The 21,211-nt window shown below is 49.2% G+C and overlaps 1 protein-coding gene across 7 annotated transcripts in view; it reads left to right on the top strand.

Moving 5' to 3' along the window:
• Window positions 1-21,211, top strand: part of Coro2b (coronin, actin binding protein, 2B) — a 117,555-nt gene that overhangs the window by 72,889 nt on the left and 23,455 nt on the right. For all 7 annotated transcript variants that reach the window (XM_006511094.4, NM_175484.3, XM_006511100.3 and 4 more), the window contains exon 3: window positions 9,511-9,627. In XM_006511094.4, coding sequence (XP_006511157.3) covers window positions 9,511-9,627 — 117 coding nt within the window. The remainder of the gene's footprint in view (window positions 1-9,510; window positions 9,628-21,211) is intronic.

Here is a 21,211-nt window from a genome sequence, read left to right as displayed (position 1 = left end):
CAGAGGTGACCCCAGTACCTCTCCTTCCTGGAGCCAGGAGAAGTGAGTGTGTTCTTCAGAGCTGAATCAGCTGGGGAGGGGCTGTAACTGGCACCTTGGATGAAGGTCCCCTGGGTGCAGGAACATGAGATGCCTTCCCACTCCAGAGTGGTGCTTAATGATCTCAACCTGTTGGAACTCTTCCTGGCTCTGTCACTGTCAGGTGGTCCAGTTTCCAGACTTATCAAGTCACCTTCTCTAGGTGACGATATTCATGGAGATAGGATTGTGGAGGTGTTGAGGGATGAACAACCTAAATTCGGGTAAAGACTCCAGAGAGCACAGGCTGGAGGCAAGGGCACCTGACCTCTAGAGTAGGCTTTAGGGAGATGGAAAACAGCCCCAGGTGATAACGACCTCATTAATACTAGTTTCTTAGGGTTTTATTACCGTGAAGTGACACCATGACCAAGACAACTCTTATAAAGGCAAACATTTAATTGGGACTGGCTTATACTTCCATTGTCCATTGTCATCGTGGTGGGAAACACGGCATCCTGCAGGCATGGTGCTGGAGGAGCCATAAGTTCTACATCTTAATCTAAAGGCAGCCAGGAGGAAACTGTCTTCTGCAGGTAGCCAGGAGGAGGCTCTGGATCACACTGGCCAGACTTGAGCATATATATATATATATTTGAGACCTCAAAGCCCCACCTCCACAGTGATGCAGTTCCTCTAACAAGGCTACACCTCCTCCAATTTGGCCACATCTCCTAATAGCGCCACCTCCCATGGGCCAAGCATATTCTAACCACGACAACTAGCTTCCCTCCAGAAGAGAGCTGAGTATACAAACAGTCCATCCAATGCCTTGGGACTAGGACAGCACACAGAAGAGGGAGGTGTTGGAAAAGGCAGTGCCTACAGATGTCTCTCAAATTGAGGCTTAGGATTCACAGGGGACAACCCTTCTGTGGCCCATCACCAACATCAGTTTGGTCTTCCTATGTGTGGTATTGAATTTCAGGTAGGCTAATGTTTTATCTTGTTTTGGGATTGCACACCCTCACCCCTTACCCTATCCATGCCCCACCCCCACCTCCTCATGGATAAGGCCGACTGTGGCACTGACCCTGTAGGAAAGTCTCAGATGCCTTCCTGAATGGGGAGTCCAGGCCCCAAGGGAACACAGAGTAGTGGTTTCCAAACATGGTATCCCAAGGGAATAATGGAAATCTTTCAAAAACACAGGAGTTCAGCCCCCTCTTAGATATAGTAGTTGCATTGTCAAGCTCTATAGGTAGGTATGGGGGTTCTGGAAACTTCCCAGGGGATGCTAAAATGGAGCAGGTGCAAGCTGCAGCTCCTGCCTCCCATATGCCTCCCCCAAGACAACTGCCTTTCTAGGGTTCAGTTTTCTCATCCATAAACCAGGTTGTGGGGCTGGGGAGCTGGCTCAGCAGTTAAAGCCCTTTTTGTGCAAGGCCCATGACCTTGAGCTGAATTCAATCTCTGAGACCCACATCAAGGCTGAAGAAGAGAACCAGCCATTGCCCTTTGACCTCCATACATGCATATCATATATACACACTAATACCACTAATAACAACAATAATAAATTAAACGGGGGGGGGGCTAGCAAAGTGGTTCAGCGGGTAAAGGCACTTGCCACCAAGCCTAATGACCTAAATTCCATCCCCAGGATCAATACAGTGAAGGCAGACAACTGACTTCTCCCACGAGTTATCCTCTGACCCCCACATGTGTAGCATGAGACAGGAACAAGCACCCCCCCACACACAATTAATTAGCTAATTAATTAATTAATTAAAGCAGGCCCTCAGAGGAGGGTTGGAAGGCCTTTATGGGGTTATTACAAAGACTACATAGAATAATGTCTATAAATCATTTTGTCCAGATCCTCGTCATCTTTTGCCTCCCATTGCCTTTCCGACATCAGACTTGGAAATGCCTGAGTTCCGTCCCATGACACTGGAAGGAGACACTTGGGTTTTCAGTGTACCCTGCTCCATGGGGTGGCAAGGCAGTCTGGCAAGCCCAAAGAGAGGGCTGTGTACAAGGTCACCTAGACAATAAAGGTCTGCATGAAACTCCCATGTCCCCTGCTCAGTGAGGGACTTTGCCCAGATGAGCTGACTCTCCTGGTAGGAAGGCATTTGCTTCTTTGGATAAAATTCAGCTCTGCAGAATAGAAAGTTCCAGGAAATCAGGGCCAAGGTGCAGGATGTTTGGAAAGAACTTAACTCCTGCCTCGCTTCACCCATGTCCATTCACTGGCCTCAGAGGAATACAGGACAGAGCCCAGGGCACCCACCATACTCCCTGCAGCTTGTGGGATGACTGCACCCCAGAGTCACTGGATTTGAGAACTTTCCAGAGCCTGACTGTGACTGCCAGTACATGCTACACCCATATCCATGCCCATACACAGGCACACACATACATGGATACATACGTGGACAACCCAGGCGCATACATGGACACACACACATCACTTTCAGTCAGTTACACAATTTTACTCAATTCACAGGGTCTTTGTTTCTTCCAGTGAACTCAAAGGGAGCAAATACATCAATGTTCCAAAAACATGGAAATTGGGGTGATACCAGTCTCTACCCCACTTCCTTAGGACCTGTTTGCATTGAACCAAACTTTCTTTTTCTTCCTTCCTCCTTCCCTTCTTCCTCCCCGCCTTCCTTACACAGGGTCTCATGTAGCCCAGGCTAGCCTCAAGCTCCTTACGTAGCTGAGGATGTCTTTGAGCTTGTGGTCTTCCTGCTGCCACCTCCTGAGTGCTGGGATTACAGATTGCTGCTGGCTCATGTGACGCTAGGGCGGGACACAGGCCAGGATGAGTTCTTTATGCATTTGAAGCTTCTGTTGAGCCACACAGACCCAGCCGGGGCACGCACTCCTGTGACTACGAGTCTAGAGGTGGCCCTGAGCTGAGTGAGCAGGGCTTTTATAAAGGTAAAAACCACAGCCACGGTACATCCTGCTGACATAGCTGTGATAGCTGTTAGCATTCAAGACAAGATATGAACTTTGAATAAGAACAGGGCACAATTGGCATTTCTGTTTGATGGGAGAGCAGAAACCCTTGTGGTTACAGAAACAGAACAATGAAAGTTCCTATAAATACTTCACATGCCTGGGGGGCAGGCTGGCCTCAGTTTCAGCCCAAGGTCATGTCAGGATTAAACAAGGGTTATTCTCTCTTTACTGCATCCCAGCCCTTAGGTAGTGTCTGTTTCTTCTTTTAAAATGTGTGTGGATATTTTGCCTGCATGTGTGTCTGGGCACCATCTGCGTGTCTGATACCCATTGAGGCCATAAGAGGCCATCTGATCACCTGGAACTGGAGTTACGAACCATTGTGAGCTACCACGTGGATGCTGGGAATCAAACATGGCTCCTGTGCAGTAACCACTGAGCCATCCGTCTCGTCAGCCCTAGACGTTCACTTGTTAGCATACGTGCTGCCGAAGCGAGCACATGGTGTTCACTATTTAATAACAATACCCATAGGGCTCTGGGGTGTAGCTCAGCTTATTTGGCACACACCAAGTCCTGGGTTCAATCCCCAGCATCACACACACAAAGAAATGTTTTCAATTGGAGGGGAAAAATGTCTATCTTTTAAATTAGAATGTTAAATATTGGGGTCAAGAGAGTAGCTCACCTCAACAGGATAGCACTTGCCTAGCACATCCATATACTTGATTCTAACACCAAAACCAAAACACCATTTTTTTATATTAATTTTAAGGTAAGGGCTAGAGAGATGGCTCGTGGCTACAAGAGCCTACGGCTCTTCCTGTCCCTACCCAGTTCAGTTCCCAGAGCACAGCTGGGGCTCCCAGTCTATTATTCCTGCTCCAAGGGAGCCAAGACCTTCTTGTGGCCTTTGCAAGTAAGTACACGTACATGGTCGACTCGCACACAGCACACACAGACGCATAAATAAAAGTAAATCCTTTTTAAAAGTTTCGAAATTAACTAAATGTTTACCATTGTCTCAGTCAGGGTTCCTGCTGCTGCAGGGAAATGCCATGACAAAACAGCTTGAGGAGGAAAGAGTCTATATGCTTCTCTCACAGTTCCGTGTAACAGTTCACCTTCAAAAGCAGTGAGGGCAGGAGCTCAAGCAGGACAGGAACCTGGGGGGCAGGAGCTGATGCGCAGGCCACGGAGGGGTGCTGCTTACTGGCTTCAGTTCCTCGTGGCTTGCTTACATAGCCTGCTTTCTTATAAAACCCAAGACCACCAGCCCAGAGTTGACCCCGCCCACATCAGTCACTAATTAAGAAAATGTCCTACAGGCTTGCCTACAGCCCTTTATGGAGGCATTTTCTCAGTTGAGGTTCCCTCTTCTCTGATGGCTCTGGCTTGTGCCAAGTTGACAAAACAACAACAACAACAACAACACCCAAACCCTAACCAGCACAAGTCACTACTAATACTCAACTGGTTAGGAATACTCACGGTGGACATTATGGCATACTTTCTTACAGATAGTGTGGTTTCTAGTAATGACAATCTCTGGTGTATAGACCACAGTTTAGCAGTCCTCATACTGATAAATGTTCCTCAGATCTGATGCTATGAAATTGGCATGCTGTGATCCCTCTATGCAGGGCTCTTGCAGGGGGAAGATAATTCAGCAACGATATCTTGGCTTGCCTTTCAGTGGATCACCCTGGAGTAAATTCCCAACGTGGAACTGTTCACCAAAGGGCCGTAAACCTGTTAAATGTCCGGTGAGGGAGAAAGGGACACAGTTCAGTAGTAGAACACTGTCTCTGCAGGCACAGAGCCCTAGGACCACAGAAGCAGGGCAGGGTGGCGCATGCCTGGAAGCCCAGAATTCTGGAGGTGCAGGTAGGAAGATCACTTCATGGTTAGCTACAAATGAATTTGAGTCTGACCTGTTAGGCTACAATGAGGCTCTGTCTGTAAAATAAAATACAGGGCCGGTAAGATGGCTCAATGTGTAAAGGCACTTACCTCCAAACCTGGTGACCTGGGTTTAACCCCAGGACCCACATGATGGAGGGAGAGAACTGGCTCCTGCAAGTTTTCCCCTGACCTCCACAGGGACACTATGGCATGCTTACCCTCATACGTGTACATGTATGCCCTTCCTCACGCACTAAATAAATCAATAAAAGTACTCTTTAAAAGATTTATTTGTTTGTTTTATATATATGAGTGCTCTTTTTTCACGCACACCAGAAGAGGAAACTAGATTACAGATGGTTGTGAGCCACCATGTGGTTGCTGGGAATTGAACTCAGGATCTCTAGAAGAGCAGCCAGTGTTCTTAATCTCTGAGCATCTCTTCAATTCTTAGGGTTTTTTGTTTTTTGTTTTTTGTTTTTTAATTAAATAGAAGTACTGGAATGATCTTGCCGGGTGGGCCTCTAGGAAAGCGATTCCCCCAGGTAGAATGGATTCCCATGCAACCGAGTCTTTGGGTCCCTGCCTGGCTCTGTGGAAGCTGAAGCCCTGGGAGGCTCAGGGACCAGATGGTGTCTTACATTCCAAACTCCAAGGAACCCACCAGAGGGACTTTCCTGTGCACTGACCATCTATCAGAGCTGTTCAACCTTTTGACACTACAATATAACATTGTATCTATAAATATGTTGGGATGTATTCACAGCTCTCCTGGGATGCTTGCAGCCACAAGAAATACAATCCTGCAAGTCACTCTGATATGTCACACTGGAAAACCCTGACCACACTCAGGAGCAATCCAAACTTGTTGTCTTGGCTGTAAAATGGAATTGTCCTGAGATTTAAATCTGATCATAGTTGGTAAGATATATTAATAATAGCAGTCTGCACTAGAGTTTGCAACAGTATTGGTGAGGGACTTGTATTAAGTATGAGAAGGGAGTATTGGACAACAGCCAGGAGCCACTTTGAAGACAGACAGGTGAGGGGTTGCTCTGTTCTTAGGCCCCAGTGAGAGTGTGGGTTGGCCACTTTTTCCTGTGAGTGTGTGTGTGTGTGTGTATGTGTGTGTGTGTGTGTGTGTGTGTGTGTGTGTGTGTGTGTGTGTATGTGTGTGTGTGTGTGTATGTGTCTGTGTTTGTGTGCATGTGTCTGTGTGTCTATGTGTATACAGGTGTGTATGTGCACACACATGATGTGTGTGGGTTGAGACCAGAAGTCAGTACAGAATGTCTTTCTTAACCACTGTACACATTAGGTTTTTGAGAGGTCTTTCACGAACCAAGAGCTTGCCAATTCAGCTAGACTAGCTGGCTATGGGACCCCAGGGATCTGCCTGTCTCTGTACTTTCAAGGTTATGAATGAGTGCCACTATCCCTGACTTTTACTGGGGGTCACAGACCCAAGCGCAGGTCCTCCAGTCTGAAAGTAGAGTTAAGCCATCTTTCCAGGCTCAGATTTGATTATATTAATATATATGAATAGTATCTGTCCACCCTGGTGTCAGATGAGAATTATTGGGGGAAAGGCTAGCATTAAGTATTAGAAGAAGGAATCAGATACAACCTGCTGCCAGGCCTGAAAACAGACAGAGGAGGGTCTACTCTGTATTCATAGGCCCTGTGGGAATTGAACTAGCTATTGTATTTGTTTGTTTGCTTATTCATTATTTATTTATGAAGCTGAGTCTGTCTGTATAGCCCTAGGCTTGCCTCAAACTTAGATGCTCCCGTCTCTGCCTTCCAGATGATATATATTATAATTATATACAATTATATATATAATATATATTTGTATAATTTTAGTCAGGGCATCTGACTTGTTATTTCATCTTTATGTCAAAGTGGCAAATGAGCAAAAGTCTTAGTAATACTAGGAGTGGTGTGTTGGTGGTGGTGTGTCCTGTCTACAAGAGCCCACGGCTAAGTTTCTAGGAAATTTTTAAAGCCGATTGTTAAGTACAGCCTTTATTAAAAATTAAATTGCATTAACTTACAATTAAATAAATTATAATAAAAGCTGAGGTACAGAGTATTAAAAATTCATTGCATCTTAACTGTTTCACCATGTATACAAGATTATTTGTGTCTATTACATTTGCCCAACTGTGTCCTACTAAGAGTCTCTTTGGGGTTGGGCATGGAGCCCTGTTGGTAGAGTGTTTAGCCTAGCATGCACTAGGCCATAGGGAGAGGTATAAACCTTCGCAGATAGCACATGCTTGTAATCCTAGCACTTCCGAGCTGGAATCAAGAGGAGCAGAAATTCAAAGTTAACCATAGGTATCAAGTTCAATGCCAGCCTGAGCCACGTGAGAGTCTGTATTTAAGACAAACAAGTCTTAAAAAATGGTAAAGTGGCCCAGCAGGTAAAGGTGCTTGCCACACAACAGAAGTCCGATGACTTAAGAATTCATATAGAGGTAAAATTCCACATAATTGTCCTCTGACCTTTACATAACTACTGTGGGATACACATTCAAACATACCACACACACACACAACATACCTACTGTGGGATACACATTCAAACATACCACACACACATTAAAAAAAATAAGTAGGGGCTAGAGAGATGGCTCAGCAGTTAAGAGCACTGACTGCTCTTCCAAAGGTCCCCAGTTCAAATCCCAGCAACCACATGGTGGCTCACAACCATCCGTAACGAGATCTGATGCCCTCTTCTGGTGTGTCTGAAGATAACTACAGTGTACTTACATATAATAAATAAATAAATAAATAAATAAATAAATAAATAAATAAATCTTAAAAAAAAAAAGTAAAATCTTATTTCATCCCCAGAGCATGGCCCCTGTCTCTCTTCACTCCACACAGGGTCCGGGATGTGGCTGACCGTTCCTTCCAGGGCCAGCCCATCCCCCGTGGGCTCCTAGCTCAGTGTTCCTGAGAGCCAGCAATTGACCAGCCTCCGTGCCTCTCAGAGTGGCCTGGGCTGGGCTGGGTGCCAGAAACTTAATGCAAACAGCTTTGCTAAGCAAATACTCAAGTGCAGCTTTAAGATGAGCTGGGAGTAGTGCTGGGAGGTGAGGGGGGAGGGAGAGGGAGCGAGAGAGCTGCAGACTGCCAAGTTCCAGCCTGCCAAGTTAAGGGGAACTGGGGGAAAGGCACTGGTTAGGAACAACAAGGTTCAAAGGGCTTGCTTGGAAGAATCACACTAAAATTCTCAGCCTCACATTCAGCTGTTTGGTTTGGGGGCCATTAATTAGCCTTTCTGGGCCTTCATTTCATCATGTCGAATTCGGTTTGTTATGAGCACTAATGATAACGCCTAGCTTCAGGAGATCCTGGGATCATATTTGGCTCAGCTTAAAAATCACAGTCTAGGGCTGGGGACATAGGTTGGCTGATAGAGTGTCTGCCTGGATCACACAAAGCACTGGGTCCTACCCCCATCTAGTACCAAGTAAACTGGATGTGGCGGTGCACACCTGCAACCCCAGCCCTTGGGTGGCTATTAGAAAGAGCTCCAGGACTTCTAGGTCAGCTGGGTCCACAGGTTGACTTAAGAGTTGAGAGCTTGCCCCAGTAAAGCACTGGCTGCTCTTCAAAGAACCCAGGTTCAATTCCCAGGACCTATACGGTGGTTCACAATGGTCTCTAACCCCATTCCAGAGGATCTGAAACACTCTTCTGGCTGCTGAGGGCACACACGTGGAACACAGCCATACCTATAAAAATAAAAATAAGCTAGAGCAAAAGATGACATTAGATGATTCATTCACCGCTGTAAAAACCGTTTCCTGTACAAGCAGGAGAGCCTGAGTTTAATCCCCAGAACCCACAGAGACCACAGTAGCACATTCTTACACCACAGTAATCCAGGAAATAGCTATCACAGGGTCCCTGGAGCTGGTGGCCTGCCAATCTGGATCAGCTGGTAAGTCCCATGTCAGTGAGAGAGCCTGTGTCTAAAAATAAGATGGATGGCCTCTAAGGAAGTCCAGAGGTTGAACTCTGACCTCCAACCTAAACACACAGACACCATGCACACAATCAAAAATATTTCATAATTACCACAAGAGAGCACCCCACCCCAATATTATAATTCTCACCCTAGAGCACCTTCAAGGTATCCCCAGTCACCTGCGATTCTAAGGAAAGAAACATTGCAAGTGACAGGGTTCAAGCATTGAATACATTGACTTACTGAGAACTGTAGCTGACCTGAAAGCACCCCCTCCCACCAGTAAGAGAGCTTGGTGGAGCCTATGTGAGTGAGGGTTTAAGGAACTTAGGCTCAGGAATGGTGGAAGCATGGCTTCCTAACCCCGCTCTCCTGTTTTGGGTGATAGCCTTGACACCTTTATCAGAGCCTAAGAATGTTTAAGGCTGTGGCTCCAGCCTCCTGAGAAAAACCACCAGCTTCCTGAGTCACAGATGTCAGAACAGCCTAGGGCTTTCCATCAGGACACAGAAAGGAAGTAAAGGGCCTGAGGAGCCCACCCCAGCAGATGAGTCCAAGCAAAGATCTTTCCTTTCTGAGCCACTCTGAATGGGGACAGCAACCTAATGATTTGTCTCTCCCTACAGACAGGCAGAATCGAGCCAAACTACCCCAAGGTATGCGGTCATCAGGGCAACGTGCTGGACATCAAATGGAACCCCTTCATTGACAACATCATCGCCTCTTGCTCCGAGGACACTTCGGTGAGCTGAGCAATGGGTGCTTCCCAGGCATAACCCTGAGCATGTACCTCCCTGCTTCCCCTAGAGAGCCTCTATACACACTACCTCTTTCTCCTCTCAGCCTTGCCCCCTCCCTCCCTCTCCAACCAGTCCCAAAATAGAGAGGACAAGACAAGGGTCGGGAAGGGACTGAGGGAGAGGATCTCTGCTGGACACACCCCGTGCTTCCAAGTTTGGAAGTGTTGCTTTGTAGGTGAGAATTAGAACCAAAAACTTAGGTGTGTGATTCAGCCTCTGCCTGTGCTCTATGGTGAAGGAAAGGAAGATGGGGAGGAGAAAGGAGGAAGGAGAGGAAGCAAGGGGAGGAGGGCTCCTGAGCATTTCAGGCTCACATGGTAAATGTCCCATCATTTATCATCTGGGAGCTGCGGCTTCAAGGACTGTGGTGACAAGGGTCACTTTGGGGATATTGAATCCCAACTTTCCACGTTCTACCCCTCGTGGGAAGATGAAGTAAATAGGAGAGAGAGCAGAGGCGAGAGCGGATGGGTGGAGAGAAGAGGGAGCTGGAGATGGGAGGGAAGAGCAGAAACTGGAGATACTGCTCAACTTGGTTAAGGGCTTGCTGAGCAAGCATGAGGACCCGAGTTCAATCCCCAGAGATGAAGGTAGAAAACGACTGGAAAATCCAGGGACACAGACATCAGTGCAGCTTCCTGTCTATCCTTCCTCAGTGTAGCTGCCTCAGAGGGGCAATGGAACAGAGTAGGACTCAGCCAAGCTGATACAAGAGCTCCCTCTATTCCCAAGTGAAGGAGCCTCTGCTCTCCAGCCAGGCCACTGGTTACCTAGTGCTCACTGGCGTAGTCGGAGGACAGGTTATGAGCCCAGGATACTAGAACTGGAAACAACTTCAGAGCTGTCTCCCTGTGTTCCCCAGCTGGACCTTGAACTCCAGAAGGAAGAGAGCATGGCCCATTTGGCTCTGAGTCCCTGGCATCTAACACAAGACCTCATATCTAAAACAAACAAACAAACAAACAAACAAACCCTCTTGCTGTGAACTGAATGAAAAACTCGAGTTAGATATGTGCACAGACCGAAGAATACACACATGGATGGATGGTTAGATGTCTGGATGCATGACTGATAGAGAGATGGTTGAATGGCTGGATATAAAGTTGGATGATTAGATAGATGATAGATGATAGATAGATAGATAGATAGATAGATAGATAGATAGATAGATAATGAATAATTACGATGGAAAAGGAGAAACAGACAGTAACATCTCCATGAATTCCCAAGTGGAGAGTGAGATCAGATCGCAGGCTCAGAACTTACATAACAAAGAGATGGAGGGTGCACTGGAAAAGCAGACAGGGCTTGGCTGGCTAGAAAGATTCCTGAGGGCAGAAAATGTCTGTGGGGACAGTGAATGGAAGTGGGGAAGGAACTCTATTGGCTTTGTTACTTTCTTCAGCAGCTTCAGGACCCAAGTGACCACAGGACAGCTATCAGGGGCCAGGTCACAGGAAGACTAGAGCTGCAGATGTGTGGACAGGAGGTGGATCCAGGAAAGGCCACAGAGCCCAAGGAATCACTGGCTGCTCCCCAGGCTGGGAAGGAGGCAGATGGAGCTCCTGGTGCCTGGTAAACATGATGGTCAACTGGAGAAAGGCTCAGGGCTCAGCAAGCTCAGGGCAGGCAAGGCTGCTCCCCACCTAGGGAGCCCAGGAGGACAAGGACTGCATCTGTCTCTGTCCCAGCCTACTGGAAGGGCTGAGTGACTCACCAGCCAGCAGTGAGCAGACAGTCTTGAGATTCTGGGCTCTTGTATGCACTCTGGCCTCAGGACTCCACATGCACTCTCCCCCTGGGAGGCAGGCAGCGCACGAAGGGACAGCGTAAGACCCAGCTGGGAAAGGGAAAGACAATCAGGAGGACCGGCCTGTGTTAGCTCAGCCTCTTCCTCCATCTGCTGTTGCTCCCTACTCCTGGATGTAGCCAATGCACAAGACATGCATGGTGTGTGGTCAGACAAACTCAAGGCTCAGCCCTGCTACAGGAGTCACATGATCGGTACCCACTGGTGGACAGCCTGATGGGATGCTGGGGTCCAAAGTCTCTACTGTGGAATCTGGTGGCCTTGAGATGAGACGTCGGTGCCGCTGCTTAGCTGGGTGCCCAATGGCATATGGCTTCGCCTCTCCGGACCCTGGCTCTGCTCATCTCAGAGGCAGTAATAGCAGGGCCCTCCTCAGCATAGTGACCAGGATATGAAGAAGCCCATGCATACCGCTGTGCCTGGCACCTCACAGGTGCTTGCTGCTTCAGTCCTGCTCTGCAGACAGCCCCAGCAGGGAGGCAGAGCCCACAGACACATAGAGATGAGTCAGGACTCCACAAAGGCTGTGGGCACAGACAAGAGGGAGGAGCTAATGAAGACCCAGATACAGAGGAGGGAACGTGGGAGGGCTGGTCCTGGAAGACTGGGAGTTTGTTCACTAGGGCGAGAGCCTGGGCCACCCATCCTCAATTAAACAATTAAACAGACAAGGTAATAGTGAAACACAGAGAAAGGAGACTTCTTTGGTAAATTATTTATTCAGATAGCATTCCTGGTGAGCTATGGTCCTGTCCATCACTGGCCCATCAATGCTGGCTTCCAGTCTCTTCTTCAAGGTGACCAAACAAGCTGTGGAAACTGTATGAAACCTTTCCTTGAGATAAGCTCCCCGGGGCTGGAGAGATGGCTCAGCCCTTAGTTAAAGGCTGGGCTCACAACCAAAAATAGAAGAGATAAGCTCCCCACCCCCACCCACTCACGGCTGGCGCTAGGTTTCAGACTCTTGCTTCTCCCAACATGAGATTCCTATGGGGATTCCAATTTGTTAGGAGCCATTTTCTTAACAGTCTAATAACCAGAAAGAGGGCACAAGTTTCTTTAGGATAGCTTCATTCCTGTCAGTACGGTTACACTTCAACCAGAAGAGAAAGGGTTAAAGTGAACCCAAGAAGAGTCCTGGCCTAGAACAAGGCCTGGAGGGAGTAAGCAGGGTGCCTAAGAAAAGGCGAGTCCTCCAGCTTGGTTGGAGCTGTGGGTGATGTCACCGGGGAGTAAGCAGGAGAGAGGGTTGCAGAGGGAGGTTGGGACAGATAAAGGAGGAAAGGCAGGGTGAGCTTAACTCTGCCGCCGGAGCTTCTCAAACCATCCAAGGATCCTTTGGGATCCAGGGGATGGGGGTGGGGGTCTGAAGGGGCCTCAGCCAGCTTTTGGGGGGACATAAGGCTCCGGTCACCTGGATGGAGGCTGCTGATGTAGACAGGTGATTAAGTCTGAGATAGGGGAGGACCTAAGCTTTTCAGCAGCTGCCAGGCCTGCTAGAAGCCAGGCTCAGAGCCTCCTTAGCCCGCTGGTTTCTGCTCACACCTGTGCAGTACTTAGGACTTTAGCCTTGGAGCCCACAGGCCCAGGGCGAAGCTCAGTTGCTCCTGAAGAGCTGGACCCCGAACCCGAGGTTACATCAGGAGTCTGTAGCAAGCAGCTTTCCAGACTCCTGCCCTGCTGCCTCGCCAAGGCCTTGCTTCTATAGGGGACAAAACTGAGGCCCAGAACCATGGCAGGCTAACAGTCTGGATCCATTGCACACTCTCTGTGTGTCCCGAGTTGGGCATTGAGCATTCAGACATGCAGAAGAGTCCTCCCCACCTGGCCCTGCAGCCCGTGTTTAAGGAGCCTCTGACTGGCCTTCCTGCCATAAGTTCTCCTGAACTTCCTCCACCAGCCCATTCCAGCCTGAAGGGTCAACTCACTGTGCAGCATACATACAGAGGCCGGTCTAGGAGGTTCACAGGTATACCAGACACAGTGTTTCCTACCAGGGCTAGGAACATCATCCCCAAGAAGCCTTTGCTGGTCTTGGTCCTTTCCTGCAGGAGGCCATGCAGGAGGACAGACAGATGGCCTTAGAACTCATGGAGTGCAGCCCACGGCTTACCACAGCCACATGGGTGAGCCTCAGTGTGTCACAGCCCGAGGGCCACGTGTCCTGAGGACTTCATGCTGTTATGGGGCTCTGCTCTGCCTGCTGCCCTCATATCCCTCTTCATCTAGGAATTGTATGAAACCTCTAAGGAGGCGTCCAGGCCCTCCCTGGGCAGTATCTCTGGCATTCGCAGTCCTGATGCTTGACTTCTTTCAGGCACTGCTGCTGGAGCAGATTGTAATTCTGTCACCACCCTAGAGAAGAACTCAGAGATGTAGATTGTCAGCGATGTCTTCCACCCTTAGAAAACATTTGGAAAAGTAAGGTTGTTAGTGAAGCTAGGTTGAGATGTTTTTACTACTGGCTCTGATGTAAAAAAAGAAATCTTAGGGAACAGCTTGAAGTTCAGAAAGGCATGTTCTTATTAGTTGAGCTAGGGACCTTTTATGATCAAGGAACAAGAACAATGACAGCATTGGCTGATATGACTCTCACTGAGGCTGGACTGATGATAATTGATTTCCTATATCCATTTTTGCCCTCAGCTTCCTGATATAATTTATTAAAAATGGCTGGTGAGTAGATATGTGTTTTGAGGATTTAAGATAGGTCTGAGTGATTCCTATGTAAAAGTTTAGATTTGTGATTCTTTTAAGATTCTTACAAGATTACTTTTAAATAATAAAATAATTACTTCTTTCTTTGAAACCGCAAATTGCTGCCTGCCAGTAACAGAAACTGGCTGAGAAAACTCCCTTCCTTGTTTGCATTTTGATCATCTATAACAAGTTGCTTGGTTATGAATGTATGTGGTTTTTTTTGAGAATAATTTGCTTTCTTTACCTGTATTACATAATGTTATAGCTTATAAAGGTATTGAAAAACGCATTGGTTTTTCATAACCGTTCACTAGAAGAAAATAAATGTAACCACATTGTAGTTTTATACTGCTTGAAAGATTTTGCTGGGATATGTAAGCTATGGAAGAAAGAATAAAGTAGGGTAAGGTATGATGTGGTGTCATTTGGTGTGGTATAGCATGGTGTCGAGCGCGCCCCCAACTCGCCAGCAAGAACGACGCCACAGCAGGATCCTTCTGCACACGTTTATTCAGTCCTATTTCTTCTTTCTCTATATATCTCCCCTGTTTATATCTCTCCCTTGTTTATATCTCCCAATAATAACAATCCTCTCTCGAATAATAATCCTCCTTCTAACCCGGGCCTCTCACTCTTATATACTCTCAGTTCCCATCCACGCACAGCAGGCCACACCACCTCACCAGGCACGCAGCTTCAGCTAATCAGGGCAGCAGGGGCAAATCTCCACCAAATTGGATTCACCTGTATCCTGGTACACCTGCGCAGCACTCAAGATGTTTGTGTCTTATATGAGGAAGTCAGGTGCAAGTCATATGACTTAGCTACAGTCCCTGGCGCCTTTAGGACTGCCGCCACACCCGCTCCCCACAGCATGGCATGGTATGGTGTGGTGTGTTGTGGTGTGGTGTGTGGTATAATGTGTTTGGCATGGTGTGGTGTGGTGTTGTGTGTGTGGTGTGGTATGGTGGGGGTGGTGGAGTGTGGTGTGGTGGGGTGGGGTATGGTGGGTGTGGTGGGGTGGGGTATGGTGGGGTGTGGTGGGGTGTGGTGTGGTGGGGTGTGGTATGGTGGGTGTGGTGGGGTGTGGTGGGGTGTGGTGGGGTGTGGTGGGGTGGGGTGGCTGAAGCATTGTCTCTCCCTTCCGTCAACTATGCATGTCTGTATAAAGTTTGTGCGAATGGGGGGTGGGGGTGGAAAACTGTTCCTTCTACCCACCAGTTGTGTGTATTTGTGTGTGTGGAATATTTGGAGTCTGTTTGCTGGAGCTCTGCTCTATCCATTCTATGTGTGAATGTGAATATGTCTGAATGTAGGTCTGTATGCATGTATGTATGTGTATATGTATGTATGCATGTATATTTGTGTGTATGAAGTTACTGGACTCTGCCTTTTTGTTTGTTTGTTTGTTTGTTTGTTTGTTGTTTTTCGAGACAGGGTTTCTCGGTATAGCCCTGGCTGTCCTGGAACTCACTTTGTAGATCAGGCTGGCCTCAAAATCAGAAATCCGCCTGCCTCTGCCTCCCAAGTGCTGGGATTAAAGGCGTGCGCCACCACTGCCCGGCTAGACTCTGCCTTTTGTTTCATCCATTGTGTGTGTGTGTGTGTGTGTGTGTGTGTGTGTGTGTGTGTGTGTATGTGCTCACACGTGTGAATTTTCTCTTTCCTTCTCTTTCTCATTGGCGCGAAGGAGTTAAAAGAATTCATAGTTTTTCCACTGACCACAAAGAGTGCCAGCCCAAGTAAATTAAGCTTTGTTTCCTAGTTTAAAAGTCTGCTGAGCAGCTTCCCTGATCACTGGCTGCCTTTGGCCGCAGCCCCTGTAGGTATCTGGATCCACCCCAGTCAGCCGCTCTAAGCACTGACCCCCAATGGCTGCCTGCCTCGGGTTACCCACCACACGGATGCCAAAGCCAGAGTCATTGACACTTCCCATTACTTACCTAGAAGTGCTCATCCCTCTCTGCCTCCATTGTTCTCTGGTCCCCAAACATTCAGAGGATGCTAAAGGGATACAGGGAGACTCCAGTGAAAGACCCCCGAGGTGGGTAGTCAATCAATCTGAGGAGACCCTCCCAAGGATCAGCGAGACCACGATTCGGATGTAATCAGCAAGAGGCTTTATTGGGAACACGGGTACCCGGGCGACTCAGTCTATCGGAGGACTGGCGCGCCGAGTGTGGGGTTTTTACCCTTTTTATAGGGCTGGGGAGCAAAAAGCGCGGGTACAGAAGCGAGAAGCGAGCTGAGTGGTTAGTTCAAATCAAGGCTTGGGGTATTTCCTGGTCATTTGGGGAACCTGAAACTGAGGTGGGACTTTTTCAGAAACTGTTGCTGGTTCCGCCTTATCTGGGTACCATCTGTTCTTGGCCCTGAGCCGGGGCCCAGGTGGGTACCATCGGTTCTTGGCCTTGAGCCGGGGCCCAGGTGGGTACCATCGGTTCTTGGCCTTGAGCCGGGGCCCAGGTGGGTACCATCGGTTCTTGGCCCTTGTCCTAGTATTATTCAGCCTTGATTTTTAACTGTTAATCTTTAACTGAACTTCCTTGTAACTTTTGAGAACTCAGCTCTGGTACTTTTTCATGCCTTGCAAAATGGCGTTACTGCAGCTAGCTTGCTAAGCCTTATGGTGGGGTCTTTCATTCCCCCCTCTTTCTGGAAACTGAATAAAATCTTTTATTCACGTGATTCCACTTCTTCTGGATCTATTGATTTGAGTTGGTGATACTGTTGGGTCAGAACCAGGGCCTGCACCACCGAAATTCTGTCTTTTACAAACTGGACCAAGCGGTTGAGAATACAGGGTCCGAGGAGTAGGATTAATAAAAGTATTATCAAGGGGCCCATAATGGTGGATATCAAGGTCGTGAACCATGGGGACCTGTTAAACAGTCCCTCAAACCACCCTTGTCCTGATTCGAACAATTTTTGTCTCTGGTTTAACCTTTCTCTTAGCTTTGCCATGCTATCTCTCACTACGCCAGTGTGGTCCGCGTAGAAACAGCATTCTTCTTTTAGGGCAGCACATAATCCTCCTTCTTTTAGGAACAGCAGATCTAATCCTCTCCGGTTCTGTAGGACCACCTCAGACAACGAGGTCAGAGACTTTTCTAGGGCACTGACTGATTTTTCTAAGGCCCCAAGGTCTGTATGTATGGCTGCCTGGAGCTGCTCGAATTGTTTGGTGGCCACTAGGGCTGTAGTCCCTGTTCCTACTCCTGCAGCTATGCCGCCCATAGTAAGTCCTCCCAACAGCAGGGCCAGAGTTAATGACACCGGCTCTCTTTTATATTTGGTTTTTCTCTCAAACTGGCCATAAACATAACCAGGGGAGTGGTAGGTCACCTTTGGCCAGAGCTCAACCAGGACACAGTAATCGGTGGTGAGGTTGAGTACAGTAGTAGATAGGCAGGGAGTGAGCCCGGTGTTGCAAGCCCAGATGGTCCCGGCGGGAGCAGCCAGATAGTAGGACCCGTCGCTCGTCTTCTGGGTGGTATTACACAGGGCCTGATGGGTTTTGGGAACTGCTCCTACGCAGAGTCCCTGTCCGGTCACTTCGGACAGGGTCAGCTTGTGTTGGGAGGCCACGGAGCAGTTAGCTGGGGCAGAGGTATGGTTGGAGTAGGTACCTAGGACGGCAACCCCTTCGTAGTAGGGGGGTCCCGATACCAGACACAACCAGCACTCTTGGGTTTTGTCAGGACTGGTGAGGTTGAGTGCTTGGTAGGCTCCGTCTACCAGATTTAGCAGCCTGTCTCCCGTCCCAGGCTGTTGAGAAGGCGGGGGAGCCCCAGGTACCATAGAGACCGTGCCTGAAGGAGGAGGATGAGGAGGCCTGGGGAGCATGATCTGCACGGGTTGGGATGGGGGTAGCTGGTCAGTGATCACGGGATTAGGCCCAATGGGGACGCGGGGTCCTACATTGAGGACCCGGCGGGTCAAAGAGAACCGGGTCACCGGGTCGGCCCCTGTGGATCGGTAGAGTCTTAGTCCCCAAACTTTGGGGGCATCCCAGCTGGCCTTTTTACCCGCGTCAGTGAATTCTAAGACTAGGGGGTTGCATCGACCCCCCGGTGTGGCACCCTGGACGCCACTGGAGACCGAGGAATCATAACAGGGGCCCTGATCCTTAGGAGTGTTTCCTCGCTTAAGGGAAATTAGGTCCCATGATGATGATGGCTTCCAGTATGCCTGTCCAGTGGTCTCACATCCCCATTTGCCACAGTAGCCCTCTCCCGGCCCTCCACACCCTATTGGTACAGTATGACCGGGGCAAACATAGAAGTCATACAGTCTTGTCCTTTTTCTTCCCCCGGGAGAGCGGCAACCATCTCCATCTGGGTCATCCCAGTAGTCTCCTACTAAATCACACAGGTCAAAATATAGTTTAGGGAAGGTGTCTGTCATCGTCCCCAGGAGGGAGGTGGCGTTAGCTGTTTGTCCTGTCATTAGGTTGGTAACTCTCCAAGTAACATTGAAGACCTGGTGAGGGCTGTCACGTTGTACCGAGGCTCCTGCCCTCACTAAGATCCCCATAACTATCAGGGGGCCCCACGGGTTAATCTTATCTTTAAGGGATTTTGAGAACGCTGGACCTTCCATGCTGTTCCGGCCGGAGGAGTTGTCGCCGCCTTTACGTGAGCGGCGTGTATCCACGCAGAGATGCCGTCTACTTTGAGAGCGGTGGGGGTGGTCAGCAGGACGGTGTAGGGTCCTTTCCAGCGGGGTTCTAAGTTCTTAGTCTGGTGCCGGCGTACCCACACGGCGTCACCGACGCGGAAGGGGTGTGGTATCACTGGCTGATCCAGCTGGTCCTGATAAGCAGCGGCCAGTGGCTTCCAGACCTCTCGTTGTACTGCTTGGAGGGCCTGTAAGTGAGCTTGGAGAGAGGGACTATTAGTTAACTTTGACATTTCAGGATCATGAAAATTGACAAGGGGCGGGGGTGCCCCATACAGAATTTCATACGGAGTAAGTCCATGGGGGCCCGGAGTATTCCGGGCTCGGTAGAGGGCCAGGGGGAGTAGGAGTACCCAGTCTCTAGTGCCAGCTGCAAGCGTTAATTTGGTTAAAGTCTCCTTGATTGTCCTGTTCATTCTTTCTACCTGACCTGAACTCTGGGGTCTGTAAGCACAATGCAGTTTCCAATCAATCCCCAGCAACTTGGCCACCGACTGACTTACCTGGGAGATGAAGGCAGGCCCATTATCTGTCCCCAATACCTGGGGCATCCCGAATCTTGGAAAAATTTCTTCAAGCAGCTTCTTGGTCACAACCCTGGCAGTTTCACGCTTGGTTGGAAATGCTTCTACCCAGCCAGAGAATGTGTCCACAAACACCAGGAGGTACTTATGTCCATACAGCCCTGGCTTAACTTCGGTAAAATCGATTTCCCAATGGGTGCCGGGTCGGTGTCCCCGCGCTCGCACCCTTGCTCCGATTTTGGCTTTACTAGCATTTACTTGAGCACAAGCTGTACAGGATTCTGTTACGTGCTGGAGAGTTCTACCCCGATTTAACATGTAGTAGGGGCTCTCTTCCCGGTCAAGGAGTGCCTTCATCTTCTGATAGCTGAGGTGGGTGAGCCGGTGTAGGGAGTCTAAGAGCTCAAAGGTGAATTGGTCAGGCATTACAGGTTTTCCCTGCAGGACCCAATACCTTTTGTCCTCATCGTATACGGCTCCCAGTCTCAGAAGGTCTTTTCTGTCAGTCTCTGTGTAGTGGAAGTAACTGGGAGTATACGGGGACGAATCCTCTATTAAGAGCGTGGAAGTTTCTGTGATCTCTCTCATGGCTGCCTCCCTGGCTGCTTGATCCGCCATTCGGTTGCCCCTGGCTTCAGCACTGTTCCCTTTTTGGTGTCCCGGGCAATGGATAATACTGAGCCTCTTTGGCAAAAAGAGGGCTTTCAGCAAGGCTAGGATCTCGCTTTTGTTCTTGATTTCCTTGCCTTCTGAGGTCAGCAACCCCCGTCTCCTATATATTTCCCCATGAACATGGGCCGTAGCGAAGGCATAGCGGCTATCAGTGTAAACATTTAGCTTCTTACCTTCTGCCATTTTCAGGGCTTGGGTGAGTGCGATCAGTTCGGCTCGCTGGGCTGACGTTCCAGCTGGCAGGGCCCTCGCCCAGATTACCTCGGTTTCAGTCGTCACTGCTGCCCCAGCCTTTCGCTGTCCTTCTTGCAAAAAGCTGCTCCCATCGGTATACCAGGTGTGGTCGGCGTCTGGGATGGGCTGGTCGGTGAGATCCGGTCTGGTTCCATGCGTTTCAGCCAAGATCTCGAGGCAATCATGGGGGGCTCCTTTTTCCGGTAGAGGGAGCAAGGTGGCAGGATTGAGGGCCACCACTGGTCCGAACTGAACTCGGTCAGTGTCTAGGAGCATTGCCTGGTAGTGGGTCATGCGGGCGTTGGATAGCCAGCGGTCAGGGGGTTGCTTGACCAGTGCCTCTACTGCATGGGGGGCCAGGATGACTAGCGGCTGTCCCATAGTTAGCTTGCCTGCATCTTTTGTCAGAACGGCAATGGCTGCTACCATCCGTAGGCAAGGGGGCCACCCAGCTGCCACTGGGTCTAGCTTTTTGGACAGGTAGGCCACAGGCCGACGCCAAGGTCCCAGTTTTTGCGTTAGGACGCCTTTGGCGTAGCCCTGCTTCTCGTCGACAAAGAGTTCAAAGGGCTTAGTCAAATCTGGCAATCCCAGGGCGGGGGCAGTTAGAAGGGCCTGTTTGATTTCTTGATAGGCCTTTTGCTGGTCTGGGCCCCAATTAAACAGAGTCCCCGTTTTGGTAAGAGGATACAAGGGGGCTGCCATTTCCGCAAACCCAGGGATCCAGAGGCGACAGAAGCCTGCCGTCCCTAGGAACTCCCTTAGTTGTCGAGGGGTCTTCGGAGTAGGCTGCCCCATCACAGTCTCTTTTCTGGCCTCAGTCAGCCATCTCTGACCCTCTTTTAGAAGATACCCCAGATACTTGACCTGTTTCTGGCAAAGTTGGGCTTTCTTGGCCGAGGCCCGA

Source organism: Mus musculus, chromosome 9 (genome assembly GCF_000001635.26).
Source record: "Mus musculus strain C57BL/6J chromosome 9, GRCm38.p6 C57BL/6J".
NCBI lineage: Eukaryota > Metazoa > Chordata > Mammalia > Rodentia > Muridae > Mus > Mus musculus.
The sequence above is the reverse complement of the archived record's forward strand: the minus strand, read 5'-3'. Positions and strand labels throughout refer to the sequence as shown.